The sequence below is a fragment of the Pithys albifrons genome, chromosome 3 (genome assembly GCF_047495875.1).
Source record: "Pithys albifrons albifrons isolate INPA30051 chromosome 3, PitAlb_v1, whole genome shotgun sequence".
In the NCBI taxonomy this organism is placed as follows: Eukaryota; Metazoa; Chordata; class Aves; order Passeriformes; family Thamnophilidae; genus Pithys; species Pithys albifrons.
In genome coordinates, this window is record NC_092460.1 from 71,434,274 (window position 1) to 71,451,539 (window position 17,266).

General features: G+C 37.1%; 1 protein-coding gene across 1 annotated transcript in view; it reads right to left on the reverse strand.

Annotated features, from left to right (window-relative positions):
* TMEM117 (transmembrane protein 117) overlaps positions 1-17,266 on the reverse strand; it is a 213,999-nt gene that overhangs the window by 80,110 nt on the left and 116,623 nt on the right. Inside the window, exon 5 of the mRNA XM_071549985.1 lies at positions 7,594-7,691. Within this exon, the coding sequence (XP_071406086.1) occupies positions 7,594-7,691 (98 nt within the window). The remainder of the gene's footprint in view (positions 1-7,593; positions 7,692-17,266) is intronic.

Below are 17,266 nucleotides of genomic sequence, written 5' to 3' on the forward strand. Positions count from 1 at the left end.
AGTTGCCTATTCAGAAAAAAGAACTTTTTGAAATTTGCTGAGGACAATTTTTATTAAGAATTAGGGCTTTTCATGTTTTGGCATAGAATGTGATTTTGTGAAAGCATTGTCATTTCAGAGTACTATTACTGAAACATTAGAGACACTGTACTTAGGAAGTTTTATTAAAGCTATACACTGGATAAAATATTTTTAGTAATTGTTCATGATATACCTCTTGCTCACTAAAAGAGGTAGAATAAAATGTACTTTTAAAAGAGGTGAAGATGGGTTGCCATATCCATTCAATTACGAAGGCTATACTTAGGAATCTAGCAATTATGTAGGAATAAAACCAGCCTTTTTTTCTAACAGGCTATCAACTATTGAATTGCAAGCAGCTACCAAATATACCTCAAAAAGCTTAAACAGGCTGAGAAACTGAAAAGATATGAAATACATATGTACTACAGCAGTTCAAAATATTTAAAGCCAAATCAAAGGTAAAACTCATGTCTATGGGCCCAGTCCAAAATGCCATTGTAGCTAAAGGGTGATGCTTTTCTATCTTCTATGTAACTATCTTTCAGCCATATTCCTCTGTGAATATGTTTTTTAAACCCGAGGACATTAAATGCTTCTACACTAGAATTTATGTATTTGTGCAGGGCTCTTAGGAGCTCCCTTTCTTCCCTCTGTTGCTGTCTTGAGTGTGTGGTTGCATGTGGATGCAGATGTGTATGGGTGCCACGCTATACTCACTCTTCCCGTCTGCCAATCCTTTTCTTACTCAAGCAAATACAAGTAGGAAATAACATGGTTTTTCATTTGATCTGTAGGAGTCTCCAGCAGAAAAAAATAAATAGGATGAGACCACTTTTTGTAACATGAACAAGACAAATAAACCTAATGTTCAAGCTAAAGTGATCTCACAATTAAAGTTGCTTGGTTTGGGGTTTTCTTTTGAATCTGACACCTCAGAGCTCCTTAAACTTAAACTGTGTCTCCCTCAAATGCTTTTCCTTCTGAGAAGAAGAGTCAGATGAAAAATGATTTGTCTCACTATTCTGTCTATCACAACTAAAATGTGGAAAAAAGTATGATACAGTCTTTCCAAACATAAATGGGCACAGCCAAGATACAAATTTCTTCCTTGCAAGTTGAGACAGATGGGAGACTTTCACCTGCACTCCCTCCCCCAGGCATACCTTCTCTCTGTTCATATATAAGTAATGTCATTCAAAGCACCTACCTCTCATGCAGTGCATTAGTAGTCTATGAATAACACACCTCATGTGGCCGCATGGGAGGCTTGTGGATTGACTGCATTTCCTAAGATGCCCCTAGAAAGGCCAGGAAAATGTTGAGACAGACCACAACATTAGAGCAGCAAATGCTATCTTGGAAGCCAACCATCCCACAGCTGATCTAGGGCCCCGGGTCAGCCTTGCTCTTTCTCTCTTGCTTCTACAAACACTGGCAGCATTTTGGGCTATTGCTGTGCTGGAGAAACAAAGGAAGGTGTGCTGGTTTAAAGGTAAACCGGCAGGAGAAATGAACTCAACATGAGAGAGATTATAAGTCAGAGCTACAATTTAATGATAATATTACAATAAATACACTGACACAAAGGGAAATTGCTTTCAACTCACAAAACGCAGCAGTATAACCCAGTGTCCTGGGACACAAACCCAAAGGGGCTTGTTAGCCCTTGGGCTGAGACCCACGTGGTTCCCCCAAGTTCAAAGCAAAAGGAAGTGAAAAACCTGTTGGTGCAGACGAGGGCTGTAGTCTGGTCGAGAGTGGCAGTTGTAGTCTGGTTGAGAGCAGTGGTCTCCTCCTGTCAAGGTCCTGCTGCTCTTCTGGATCCAACGAACTATTCCCAAGGTCTTTTTACCCACCACTTATGTACCCTAAGGGAGCACCCAGTCCCTCCCCCAGGGTGGGGATTCACACAATGGGTAATTAACTCTGGAGTCATGGGGTATCCCTGAACTGTTGATAGCCCATTAGCAGCCACGCCCCCCCAGGCTGGGTGTGAAGGTGATAATGACTCCCTGGGCAGCTGCTGCTAATGGTCCATTGTCCTTGGGAAATGAATAGAGGGGGTAGAATACACAGCTTTGATCACACACACAGAGTGATAACTGGTCCCACCTGCTGAACTAGGACAGAAGGCAACAAGGAAAAGGACAGATATGTTCTATTAGGGACTGAGAAACCCTTCCAGTGAAAAACAGTGCTCACTGGGGAAAGCAGATTGGTGGGAGAACCCTGAATTGGTGATACAATATTCTTAATGCAATGAGTGGGGGCATCTGAGAGCATAGTCCCAAAATGTGTCTAACTCATGGCTGTCAAATTTAAACCATTCTAGAGAGCTTTGACCTCTTTTACTTTTCCATACTAGGCAATGTAAAAGCACTTTGCTGTCCAGATGGAAAAATTTTCTTTACGATAAGAACCAGAGTTTATACTGTAGTAAACTTAGATTTGAACAAAATTTTTATGCAAATATTTTTGATTATTACAATATTTTCATATTTTAAAAACATTCAAATATTGAAAATAATAAATAATGAAAACTAAAAATACACAGTAACCTTAAACAACTACCCTTTATACGAAAGAAAGTACAGTGGTCTGTACTATGATGAATAATTTTCAACATTTTTTCATGTTAACAAATTGTCATTTCACAGCATAGATTACCATTAATAGACAGCACAGAAATTAAATAAATGCTCTCAAAAATACTTTAGTCATCTCTTGAAAAATGATAATGACATTTCTCGACTGCCAGCCTAAATGTAACAATTACTATTCATGGTTGGTTTTATCCTGACAATATATTTAAGAATGCCTGTTTAGATTAGTACTCAGCTTACTCAATATAAATAATCTGTGGAGGATCTTAATGAATGCTTTGTACTGAGACAAAAAGGAAACAGTGACAAACTTATTTATTGTCTTGCTTACGCAAACTGAAGTAATTCACTTTGGTTATAGCATAAGAAGAAAAGATTTACTCATAGCAATAATATTGGAAAATGCTTTTTACATTCTTTTATACTATTTGTGGTATTTACCAGGAAATCTTCCTTATCTTCCAGATGATTCCAGGTTTCTATTCAGTAGTCAGTACCTTATCCCAAGATAAATTACTTAAATATGAAAGAATTAATAGGTGAACTTAAAAACCTCCAAAAGAGGGGGGTATGTGAATCTAAATGCACATATATTATAGATACAATTATTTTGTTGCTTCATGCAGTTTTATTTGTGTGACTGCATCACAGAAACTTTTACTCAAGCTTAATGAAAGGTTTGTTTACTTTGTGTTAGTATATAATTTAGATTGACAAAGCTACAATGTCTAATTAGGTTTTCACAGAATGGATGTTTTTAGAAGCTGTCTTTAGAAACAAATTTATGAACTACATTCATGTATGTAAAAAGAACATAATTGTTCAGCACTAATTTATCATCTTGATATGAAAACATAGAATATGGAAACACAACTTATAAAACCAAACACTGAAATAGGTGCATAATATGAAATCTCTTTAGAAACTGTTTTATTTCTGCATGAAAGACGTGGATCTCTAAGAAAGCTTTATCTGCTTCCAGGGTACAAAATGTCCAGTTAGGAATACTGTATAACCTATCTTTGACATAATCCACTATAAAGATAACAGATGTACATGAATGAGTACTCTAGCAATTCTGCACAATTACTTTGAATAAAAGCTTTCAAACCTATATTACTAGATTGATTTGCTAAATTTAGGTCCTGTGCTTGCTAACATACATTTCTGAGCATGTGCAGTTTTGTTTTATATTAAGGAAAGCTAGCAAGAGTTTATGGAAATACATACAAAAGCAAGATTATTCAGTTTGCAAAGTCAAACACAGCAAACACAGAGAATCATAAATTTATAATTGCCCATATTACTTTATTTCTTCTCCATGTTGGTATCTGTTTGGTACTATTTCAGACAGGAGTCTTTGTCAAAGATGTGTTATTGCACCAATGAAGACTGATCATTGTGTACACATACAATAAATGTCCAGCCAGTGTCACTACAGAAATGGATTCCAGCCTGCTACTTGCATATTCAAGCATTCAGCTTGTATATATTTTTCTGTCACCCTGCCTGCAATCAAGATTCAGCTGCACAATCTGCTGTTATCTCTACAATACCCCAGTCTGATAATCTACCTTTGAATATAAATTTTCTGTTACCTGGTTACACAGACCTCAGCAGCTCTTTTCCTCTCTTTCAGTAAAGTAATTTATTTTTGTTGGTGTTCTGTTTTTCCCTATAGCTAAAAGTTCACATGAAGAACTCTTTATGCCTTGCTCATTATAAACACCCATCCTCTGCTAGGAAAGCTTTGAGGACAATTAATATTGGAACAGTCTCTCAAAAGAGAGTATTCAGGTCTTGCCTTTGTTAACCAAACCACATTATGTAGCCCAGAGATGTCCTGGTGACTTTATTCCAACTACTTACTATGCTTGATTCTCCACAGGATGGAAGACACTAATGAGAAAACAGTGATTTCAGGCACAAATTATGCAGAGGTAACCCCAGGCTTTGGTGGCAGAAACCTGTATATTAACATGGGCGATGACTATACAACCTGAGCACATGTTGTGGCATTTGTGTGTGCTGCCTTTAACAATGTCACCTGTATGTACTGCTGGGGAGAGCTTGCTCCTGTACAGATGTGTAGGAAAGACCTTTAGTGTAGGTTGGACTTATCCCATGCTTTCAGGGAAACAAAAAAAATTATTCACAAAATAATTGGTCTTCTCAAATTCTCCTTCTCCCTCTGCTTCCTCTGATATCCAACATCAAAATTAACTAATGTTCTATACTGTCTTATTTATTTATTTTATCACTAGCTACTGCTATTGGCTTGTCATCGGTCTTTTCCAAGATCTTTTATTTAACAAACATTGTTTTCTTTTTGCTTCTTTCAAATGCCAGTCCTTTCATGTCATATATAATTCGTCTTTCCTAAACCAGCCAAATTATCAACATAGCCAAAAAATATAAATTAGTTTCCATTCATGCTTATAAATTTGCAATCGTGATGGTAATCACAGAGGACTGGAGATAGTGGTCTGTAGAGAGACTCATCTGACTGCAGATGGCACAAGATATTTAACTCCGCGTGAATATCTTTCTTTCATAACCCACACACATCTGCATATCCTAGTAATTCCACCAGGGTTCGAGATACTTTATTGCCTTCTGAAAGCCCTCTTTACAACACACTTTTCTAAAGAAAAGTGAAGAAAAGTGGCTGTGACCAGTGACTGTATTGTCTCTCATGTGTTTTCAAGTACCTCCCAAAATAATCTTCTCCAGAACTTTACCAGGCACTGAAGCAAGACTGACAGGCCTGTTGTTTCCAAGGTCTTCCTTGCAAATCAGGACAAAGTTCACCAGCTTCCATTCAGTTGGGACTTCTTTGGATTCCCAAGACAACTCAAAAATCATTGAGAGAGGTTTTGCAGCAACATCAGCCAGCTCTTTGAGGATTTGGTGATGAATCCCATCAGGCTGCATAGGTTTGTAGGGATCCAGCTGGAGCAGCAGATCCTGCATAGTTTCAGGGTTGACTGGGAGTTGATTATTCTCACAGTCATGGTTCTCCAGCTCAGGGCACTGAGCCCTACTTAATAAGTAATCTGCATTGAAGACAGGGGCAAAGAAAGCCTTTTCTCTGTCCCTGTTTGTGAGGTGACCAACCTCATCCTGTAATGGGCCAATGATGTTTCTACACTGCTTATTGACATTAATATATTTGAAAAAATTCTTCCCATTGTCCCCCACATTTCTGTCCAGCTTTAACTACAGCTGAGATTCGGCCACACAAATTTTCTTCCTACAGCAGCAAGCAGCATCTCTGAATTCTTTCCATGTCCCTTGACCTTGGTTCCACTGGGCATACACCTTCCTTTTTTGCTTTTTTTTCAAGACAAGATCCCTGATCAGCCAATCAGGCCTTCTGCCTCTCCTGCTTGACTTCTGACATTTGGGAATTGCCTGCTCCTGTGTCCTTAGGAGGTGATGTTTGAAAAGTGACCAGCTCTGATGAACCGCAACAGCTGCAAAAACATTTTCCCAGGGGACCTTACTCACTAATTCCCTGAGCATCCTGAAGTCTATTCTCCTCCTGTCCAGAGCCAAGGTTTTGCTGGCACTTTTCCTCTTGTCAATGGAGATTTTAAACATGGTCATTTTGTGGTCACTGTGGCCAAGACAGCCACCATTGCCTTATCAATGTAGGAGAAAATTACTATTTTATTCGTAACTTTCACTGCCCATTTCTGAAGTGTGCTAACTTCTAAATGTTAGCACACTTAGGCTTACTAGTTTTCTTAATTGACTTCGATAAAGAACTTTGTCAAAATCTTTGGGAAAGTCCAAATAAATTACATCAAGCATTTCTTCCTCATCCATTATTTTGATGACATGTTCAAAGAGTTCTAACAGATCAGAGAAGACTTTCTTTCAGCAAAGCTTCCCTGGCTTCTTTCAGCAGAAACTAATCTAGATCTTTGTTCATAATTCCATTATTGATGATATATTCAAACCATTTAGTTAAGACTGAACTCAGACTTATAGCCCCATAGGATAATCCTAGCTTTTTGAGGAAAAAAAAACCAGCAAAAGCAAAACAATATCCAAATTTTAACATTCAATTTTTCAATAGGCAAGTTTAATCTTTAAATTTCTCTTATTATTTCCTTTAATTGCCCCAATTTAATATAAATGCTTATTTTTTAATACTGTGAAAGTGTAAGATACTTAATTTTATTTTCTGTAGGAGAATCCATATAAATAAATATTTCAACTTCTCTGTAACAATTGTTTTAAAATCTGCTCTTTAATAAACAGCAGGTCTGATGATACTTTCTTGAGTTTTTCTGTTTCTGATGCAGTCAGAAAAATCTTTGCTATTTCTTTCACTCTAAGTTATAAGGTCTTCAGACTGCTTCTGAGAATATGTATTGTCCAAATTCCAGTTTTCCTGCCATAATTTATGTTCTGTTTCAATAGTTACACTTGGTCTGAATTTATCTGGAAGAGGCTACATTTGGAGTAAAATAAACACATATCCCTCAAAAACTTTTAATTGATTTTTTAATATTTTTCATAATTATCTGAGACTGACTTGCAATTTTAACTCCTAGTCATGTGGCAATTCAAATAATTTCTATAACTAATATCATGGTCACAAAAGGAAATTCAGCTCTCTACTTACCTTAATTAAAAAGAATAACAATGGGACACCTGAATATTATATACAGCAAAAATTTTGCCACTCAGTTATAAACAGAGTCAAAATATAATACAAAAAACAGTATAAATCAATTTTAAAATTACATTTTTACATTGATTATTTTGATTAGGAATTGTTTACTCATGTACAGTTTTTGTAATGTTTAATTTTCTATTAGATCAGGTTTTTAACTTTCTTTTTCAACCATGTACTCTGTTTATATGTCTTTCTGCCACTGAGAATAAGAAGATATGGTTTTGGATATTCTGTAAAAGGTTCATTTACAATAATTTGATTTTACTATTTTCCTACCAGAATAAAATGATCCTAATGTTTCCTTTCTTCCAGAAAGCTCTGGCAGACTTTCCCCAGTCTGGGTAGGGTTTGTCCTGAAGCATCATATCTGTGACCTGTAGGGAAAGAAGAAATAGTAGGCAGTGTAACAAAAGACAGTACTAGCAAGGACTTTAAGAACACTTTTGGTTTATGTATGGCACACCTGCCTCAGTTCTGATAATGTTAACAGTTAGACAGTACAATAATAGTATGTCCAGTGTTATTTGCAATCAAAAAAAGTATATTGGCCTCCATATTCTGCCTCTAGAAGTGCATGTGACCCCTTGAGAAACAACGAAACCTGTAGAGATCCAAAGGTAAGAAGATAAGAGGAACCATTCTAAAAGTTAAAGCAACCAACAGTACAGAAGTTACATTCCTCTGCGGCTCCAAAGCTTTCTGGCCCAACCTGGGAGAGAGGATCTACTTCCTTGAGAGGAACATCAGCAGAATTTCCACTCTTGAAATCAGAACTGTAGCCAGGGAGTGCAAGACTATGAATTAAGCACTATATGCCATTTATAATCTCCTCTCACTTCTTGGAATCAGTAAAAAAAAGCACACTTGAGACTAGCAACAAAAAAAAATCTTGAAACTCACACAAAGTTTAAAAATTATGAAATATTTACCCTCATTTTCATAATTCCCATCTAAAGAGACCATTGGTTTCTCTGTCCAGTGACTCATATGTATACATTACTTCTGGATGGTACATGAAAGTATTAAAAATTACTTTCAGCTCAATGAGGGAGATGAATATCCCTCAGGTACCTGTAGCTTTGGGAAGCTCTGTTTTCATATTAATTTACTTCCAATTAACTTTACTAAGAAGCACCAGAAGTTACATTACGATAAACTAATCAATTCTGTTGTGCAAAACACCCAGAGGAGTAGAAACTCTGCCCATACATAAAAATTTAAGAAATAATTGAACAGATAAAGAAAAGGGGGGTGACCACCTGCTTCAAAATGCAAATAAAGTAGAACAAATTTTATCTACCATTGGTATCAGTACTGAGTGGAAAATTGCTATCTGTTTTGAGCAGTATGAAAATAACTCTTACAAGGTTTCAGAAGGAAACAACTTCAAACTGAAGACAAAATTTCTTGATTTTACTTTCCACACTGAGGTTTTAAAGTCCAGTTTACCATCCAGAGTGAGAACTCCCACTTTTAATCAATGGCATTAAGATCGTTTATAAAAAAGAACATGTGGCCCATGAATAAAATAGAACTGCATTCAGCTGCTAAATTTTGGCTTTGAGTCCATTTGGGGTTAAAACTGCTCAGCATATTAACCTGAAGGGCTGGGTCTGTAGCATAATGAATATGTTAAATAAATAGAAATACACATTCGAGGATTTTATGATTCTGTTTAGCCTAACTTGAACAAAGAACAGATAATATCCCAAAATAGCACCTTTACTAATTGTTTTATGTGGGTAAATCTTTTCTCAGATCAGCAAGTTATGATACTTTCATGTAAGATCCCTATTATCTAAATAAATGTTTCAATAAATATTTAACGCTGAATGAGACCTCTGTGAAGAATTAATTCACTACTTTAGTATCACCTTTTTTCGTCTTAGGAAGAATCTACATAATAATGCATATTTGCAAAGAATAACAGATATTTCAAGAGGTTTTATTCATGTTTCAAAATACTTTCTCCAGATGCTTCTGGGAAATAGTTATGGTAGTTGGTAAAAGGATGCAATTTGCAGCTTCAGGACCAATTTTTAGAGTAGCATGTTTCATAAGAATGACATATAAGATGGAGATATTTTCTGAGGAAAAATGGCAAGATCAGGGAGGAAATGTTCTTCCTGATATCAAACAGTTGATCTTTTATCTCCCAGCTTTGGCATTTATTTCAAGTCATATCACCAGATCAAAGTGAGGTCAGTTGCAGCTAAATTGGCTGAAAAAGGGACAGTCATTAAAGGGATGCATTCCGTAAAGAGAAATCCAATTACCTTTTGCATTAGAGAAATCAAATTAATTTTCTGGTTTGGTCAAGGACAGTCACTGTGGAAAACAGCTCACAGAAGAAAAGCAGTCAGCATTGTCATAGAGCAAACAATTTTAAGACAGAAACATCAAAAACTCATTGCTGCTGTTAAAATCATGTTTTCAGAAAGAAAAGAATTATAAATTTGAATTCAATTTGCAGAACTTAGTGTAAAGAAATATGTGACTTTTCTCCTCTATTGGTATTTCGCAATGCAATCGCTGGACATCAAACATTTATCTCTGTTTTACTGGACTATGTTTGAAAACATTGCTGACACATGGAAATAAATAGAATTGATAATTTCAGTAATTGTCAGTGTGCAACTTACATAATCAAGATAAAACAGGAAAAGTCACTTACAATGTAACTAATATATTTTTTTCTTGACCGAGGGGATGTAATATACTTTAATCAATTATTACACTGCTTCAATTCAGAAAGGAATGACCCCTACATATAGTTGCTATACTCCTTCATTTTATTTAGTGTCTCTTGAGAGAAACAGTTACACAGTATTAAACTGCAGAACCAAAGCTGCATCCCACACATTGCCTGACTTTTTAAGTTATACAACTGCCACAAAAAAATTACCATTAATAATTAGTAAGTCCTGTATATATTATGAAATCTTAAATTTTTCTTTACCTTATAAAATATGGCTTTATCAACTCTTCATATTATTCACTTTATATTAACTGTGAAGCTAGCTCATAATGCTTTAAAAAAGGTATATTACTATAAAATTAATAACAATATGTTATGATGTCCATTTTTTCTTGTTACAGAAAAATAAATTGTTCCTTTTTGTATGTTCCTTTTGATGTTTGATACAATCATAAAATCATATAAAAGCTTGATCTGGAAGGGATCTTAAAGATCCTCCAGTTCTAATCCCACCCATGGGCAGGGACACCTTGCACGAGACCAGGTTGTGCAGAGCCCCATGTAACCTGGCCTACAGTACATACTGCTATATAATAAACATGACAATAATTTGAAACATTACGTCATACCACACAGAATGAAGAACCTGGGATTCAAAGTTGTACTCAGAGTAAGTAACTTATGCAGACAACAAGTGCAAAAAGGAAAGTCACAAAGGTTTCAAAAAAATCCCTAATCAACAAAAGACTAAGATTCCTAAGATACCTGAGATAAACTAAGTAGAGCCATAAGACCCCTTAAGAATCATTTATTGAGCCAGTTTACAGGATGCTCTACACATACTTTAGATCTGTCCTTCTTAGATACTCATGTCAAACAATGCTACATTGTACATCACAGGGTCCTTCCCAACACAGGCAACGTCTGCACCAGGAGTTTCAGGTAAGGCAAAGTATCTCTGCTATTAAGTTAACTGCAAGTAAAACTTCCTTTAAAACAAACAAACAAACAAACAAACAGAAAAAGAAAATTACCTAATACTTTGGTCATGCCCTCAAAGTATCTTCCAACTACTTCACTAGCAGGAATTATGCTATCATCTTCCAAGCACAAGCAGACGACCCAAGTAAAATTAACATTGCACAGGCTGCTGGCCAAGCTGTTTTCATCTGACAAATTGCATTGTTGAAATCTACAAGTATAAAAATACATCAGATGGTTTCATAGTAGCATTTCTTCATGTAAGTAGCTGCAGAAACTGTTTCTTGCAAGAGAAATGGAATGTGGACTCTAGAAAATGATGAATGCTAATGCTGCAATATTCATTAACTGGAGACTAACTGTAAGCAGAGGGTTTTCATTGCTTTATTAATATTTGGATAAATAATCAAAATAGGGTAAAAGCAGCCCTCTAGAATTCAACAGAAAGTGGAAGAAGCCAAGATCCACAAGAAAAGCCTGGAAACACAAACCAAATGGTGAAATCGGAAGTATTTTTTATTATTTTGATACAGCAATGAGCAACAAAAGATGTAATGGACAGTAGGACTCCAACGTCTAATATCAGTAAAAAAGTGGTTAGTATGTAACTACTCAGCCAGGAGGACATGATATAATGTTGTTATTGCAGGAAAATGGAACAGCCTGAATAACTGCATTTGGCAAAATACATCTATCTACCACTGTCAAGTACATGACCCAAGGATTATAAGTTTCAATTTTTTCAATTTTTATAATTTTACAAATTTAAATATCTTATTTTAAAACATAAAACCTCCTCATACGTAGGATTAAATTTATTTCACTTGAAATTCAACCTTTAAAAAGTTTATAACCATCACTTTTCCACTCTCTTTGAACCTTTTACACAATAAGCATTATTTTCAGTCCCACAACTGAGACATTTCATTGACAAGAGAGAATATCATAAATTCTAAAAGCTTTCAGAAATTGTAAAGATGCCATAGTGTCGGGACAGGCCTGAGGGCAGTTTCCCAGGGCAAGAGCATGAACATTGCATCCCTTATCAAAAGAGTCTATTGATAATTTTGCAAAGACTTAGCACCACTTATGTGTTTCTGGAAAGTATGCAGGCTTTTCTCTAGAGTGGGGCTAAACCAGGTTAAAGTAATTATGTTTCTAGAAGTCAGAGTGTGAAGTCAATGAGAGCTAATGCATACCACTGAGAGCATACGCTCCTTTCGCTTTGCTGTTATGTGCTTTTAGTAAGAGCTATATATAGGTGTCCCACTAACTGCACATCAATTCTTTATCATATCTCCATCTTTAAGTACTATACTACATCACAGTAATTATACACCAAACTAGGGAAACAGCCATAACAGCCATTTAAATCTTCTATCCATCACTTTTCTCTTTTTCTTCTTTGAGGTATTTAAAAACTGCAGTGCTGTTCACTTAATGTACAAAAGTAACCTATATGGAAAATGCTTTTATGCTTTTTTCATGCGGATGTTAGGGAGAAAATTGTCTTCTGTGAATGGCGACCAATCTGACAGTCTTCTCTGATGGCATGACAGGATGCGTTGACAAGGGGAGAGCAGTGGATGTTGTCTACCTTGACTTCAGCACGGGTTTTCACACTGTTTGCCATAATATTCTCATAGGTAAGCTCAGGAAATGTGGGTTAGATGAATGAACAGTGAAGTGGATCAAGAACTGCCTGAATAGCAGAGCTCCGAAGCTCGTGATCAGCAGAGTAGAATCCAATTGGAGGCCTGTAGTAAGTGTCATTCCCCAAGGATCAGTACTGGGTCCATTCTTAGTTAAACTGTTTATCAACAACCTGAATGAAAGGATAGAATGTACCCTCAGCAGGTTTGCTGATGATATGAAACTGGGGGCAGTGGCTGATACAGCTGAAGGCAGTGCTGCCATTCAGAGAGACCCTATAGGTTGGAGAATTGGACAGAGATAAACCTATTGAAGCTCAACAAAGGCAAGTGTAGGACACTGCTCCTGGGAAGGAATAACTTCAAGTACCAGTACAGGCTGGGGGCTGACCTACTAGAGAGCAGCTCTATAGAGAAAGAGTTGGGAGTCTTGGTGGATGACAAGTTGACCAGGAGCTGGCACTGTGCTCTTGGGGCCATGAGAGCCATTATTCTCCTGGGGTGCATCAGGAATAGTGTGCCCAGCAGGTTGAGGAAGGTCATCTTCCCTTCCTACTGGGCTCTAGTGAGGCCAAATCTGGACTACTGTGTCCATTCTGGTCTCCACAGTTCAAGAAAGACAAGGACCTACTGGAGAGGGTCCAGAGGAGGGCTGCAAAGATTATTAGGGATCTGGAGCATCTGTCTTATGAGGAGAGGCTGCAGGAGCTGGGCTTGTTTAGTCTAGAGAGAAAGTTGAGAGGAGATCTCATTAATGCAAGGTAAATGCCAAGAGGATGATGCCAGACTCTCCTCAATGGTGCCCAAGTGCCAGGACAAGGAAGAGTGGCCATAAACTAAAACACAGGAAGGTCTATTTCAACATGAGGAAGAACTTTACATTGAAGGTGGCAGAGCAGTGGAATAGGCTGCCCAGGGAGGTTGCACAGTTTCCCCCTCTGGAGACATTCCAAACCCACCTGGACACATTCCTGTGTCACCTGCTCTAGGTGACCCTGCATTGGCAGGGGGGTTGGACTAGATGATCTTCAGAGGTCCCTTCCTATCCTAACTGCTCTATGATTCTGTGATCAAACCTCAACACTTGGGTAGTTTACACATGATAATATGAACTGCCTCTTTTATTTCTGAAATTGTTTTGATAGTTGAGATATATCAAAAACTTTGTTACACATGCTTCAGAAACAACTGTTAATTTATTTCAATTCCCTCTGCCGCATTTTGGAATATACACAATGTGTAACTGTGTGAAAACAAATGTAGCAAATTAAAGTAAACTAAAAATAAACGGCAGAGGAACTGGACTCCACACAATCTATGAGATTCATAGTGAAGACATTATATTACACATAGCACACAGTTTATATAGGGTTAGGACTACAGCTTCTTGGCTAAAAGAGTTACACACCACCACACTAGATACTTCAATTGGTAAGGACCTATCTCTCACAAGTCCCATGTTTATATTATTTCATCCTGGCTATTTTCGTGTACCTGCAGAGTCCTGTGAACTCCCACTATGTGAATTCTTGGGGAGTAAACCACCTCCCTATCAGCCAGCAGCAGCTGAGCTCTTTGCTGCTTCTAGCTGATAGCTAAGTCTCACACAGCCTTCTATAGATCTGAATTGCTCACTTTTGATTTTACTGTAACAACAGCAAATATTTGTAATTAGGCTAATTAGATGTATAAGAGAGATGACATTTTTCAAGCTAATAATTATTAATCAGCTGTAAATACACTGCTAGATTTTAAATAGGTTTTGTCTGCTTCCTGCATTTTGGAACATTCCTAATTTGGTTTGATTTCTACCACGGAAACAATAAAGCTTCTTTTAGGTTACTTCTTCTTCAATTTAATAGCAAGAAATTCTTTTTATATTTGCATTTTCAAAGCAAGAGCCATAACAGAGACAAAAATGACCCCTTCAATTTCTCATTTTAATCAGAGCCAGCACATTGTTCTTCTCTTACCCACACATACTGTTTTAACAATAGATAAATACTGAAAAACAACATTAAATTGCTGTCACAATTCAGTGGTAAATATGAATGATAAAGAATATTAGGGTTCACTTTAGTTACTTCTGCAACAGTTCCCACTATAATTTTGTGCATTTTTACATTTCCCACCAATAAAACGTTTCCTAAATTCTATTCTTAGGAGCTGTTATTCTCCCGATCCACAACATTTGCACATGTGCATTGTCTTACACCTTTCCACCAAAAACAGTGAAAGAAATTCTTTTGTACAAACACATAGGAGGCTTTTATGAATTATTGCCATCTTTGCTGATCCATGCAAATTTATTTCTACACCCACTGAGGAAGTAGCAAGCTCTTTTTTAAGCCAGCAGATCTTGATTTGGTTTTGAGTATTGTCACAGCAGTTTTTGCAGAATCCGTGTAGGGATAACAACTCAACAAGATGGCAAGAACAGCTAAAAATACATATGCTCTAGGCTCAACTTTAGAAAAGTACCTTCTGCCAGCACTTCCTTTCAATTCCAAATTAAGTTAGGACAGAATGCTCCACAGAGCTAATGTCTAAGCTCACAATGAATTTCTGGTAAAAAATCTTTAGATATCAAATGGTGAATTAGGAATACATTTATTTTAGGTCTATCCAAGTTATTCTGGAAAGTATACTCTGTATTTCAACACCAAGAGAAATAATTTCTAAATAAATTTTGGATTTTTTAGAAGCTGTATCTAAAATAAACAAAACCCCACACCAAACCAAACAAACAAACACAAATTTTCTTATAACTAGAAATTCCTTGACAGTTCATAAATATAAATAAAAGTTTAGAAACAATTTTACCATTGAAGCCGAGTTTCTGCAGAAAAGCCCTACACTCTGCCACCTCATTTCCCTCCATGTTTCAAGTCCCTACTGTGTACACAAATTACTATATATGTGCAACAAAATATACTGGCTGCCATGTGGCGAGCACTTGCTGTTTATATAACCACTGACAGCACATTTCAGAAGACTTTTCTTCTTGCTTTACAGTTAGCCTTATTAGTGTTACAAATGATGAAGCAGAGGTCTGATTAATGTCACGTATTACAGACAAAGTGTGAGACATAAAGCCACATCATGATTTTTATTTAAGGCATTCAACTCAGTTCCATCTTAGGCTGTTGTGGTAGGAGAGCTTGCTTTAGTCATTTATGGAACACGGTGGTTTTGGTAAAAGGCCAGAGACAGAAGTCATGGCACGTTTGGTGCACATATGCCGTACACATCTAGACCAAAGAGGATTTTTTCATAGTCAGCGAAAAGAATAAAGTATTTCTGGGCTGAAATTAATTTCAAAAATAGGTTTTGTTGTAAATATGTGCCTGTTTTTCTTCCCAGTATGGTTTCCTACATTTCTTAGTGTTTCTCACTGAAGTGTCATTAACCCAGCTAATGAAACACATGGTGGCTCATAACAGATGAAGTTTTGTCATAGGAAAGGGCCATATTCACACATCCTATACCTAAGAATTAGGATTGTGCCCTCAGCAGGCTGTTTAAGACAAAGAAACTCAGAGAAGCCTTAGATTTCCTTGGGCAGGTCCTGGAAAGGAGCAAGCAAAAATCATAAGAGATGACAAGTCATATCACAAAAGTGTATAATCCAATCCAGTGAGCAGAGCCAGTCTGTGCAAATACCAGATACAGAGGTGCTTGCCTGAGTGCTTGACTCAGGTTTCCAAGGAAGTGTTTCTGTATTTTTGAGATTAAATCTGCAGAGTCCTCCAGGGAATGATGCCAAAGGTGCACTGGTTTACTTTTATGCAGCAGACTATTGCTTAAAACAGTCAAACTAGTGTGCCCACTTTTAGTCTTGTATCTACCAGTGCTTATACTTTAACCAATGTTACAGGCATTATCCATTGACTTTAATTCACCTAGCTAAGAATCAGCCTTCAGGCGTACCCATCTTCTGTAGCTGCCAATTTAGACACCTGTTACGGGTTTAGCTAGGTGTAGGCCTAAATTTAGGCTTTAGATTTCAGAGTAGGCCTGAGACTATCAGCTGAGTTGAACTGGGCTGGGCCAGCTGACAGCTGACTACTACTGGCCAATGGTAGTCTCAAAATATAAAAGTTGGTGTGGGAGTGGCTTGGTCAGTTCCTTCATGGCTGTGGTCCCAGGAGGATGCATTGTGCTATCCCAGGAGGGAAGGGAGGACCAGGCCCAGCACTGGCTCACCACCATGTTATCTTAGGGAAGTAAAAGGTTTGTTCTTAGTTTTTCTCTCTGCTTGAGTCTGTCCCTCTGGGGCTTGAGTTCCCTGGAGTGACTGGTAGCTAAAATAGTGGGATTTGTGTTTGATGAGGAGTGGGGAGTTATTTTTTGTTATATCTAACTTGTGTAAGTGTGTGTTATATTCTCGTTTTCTTTTAATTGTCTCTTTTCAGTATAAATATATATAGTTAGTTTAGATTTAAACTGTTTTGATTTTCCAGTTTTTTTCCTTTCTCACTTTTCTCAGTGGGGGGGGGGGGGGGGGGGGGGAAGGGAGACTGACACTCTGTATTGGGCAGGTGGCATTTTGCCAGCTCAAACCAAGACAATAACTTATCCTTTCTTTAATCCTATGAATCTTGAATGCCTATCTACA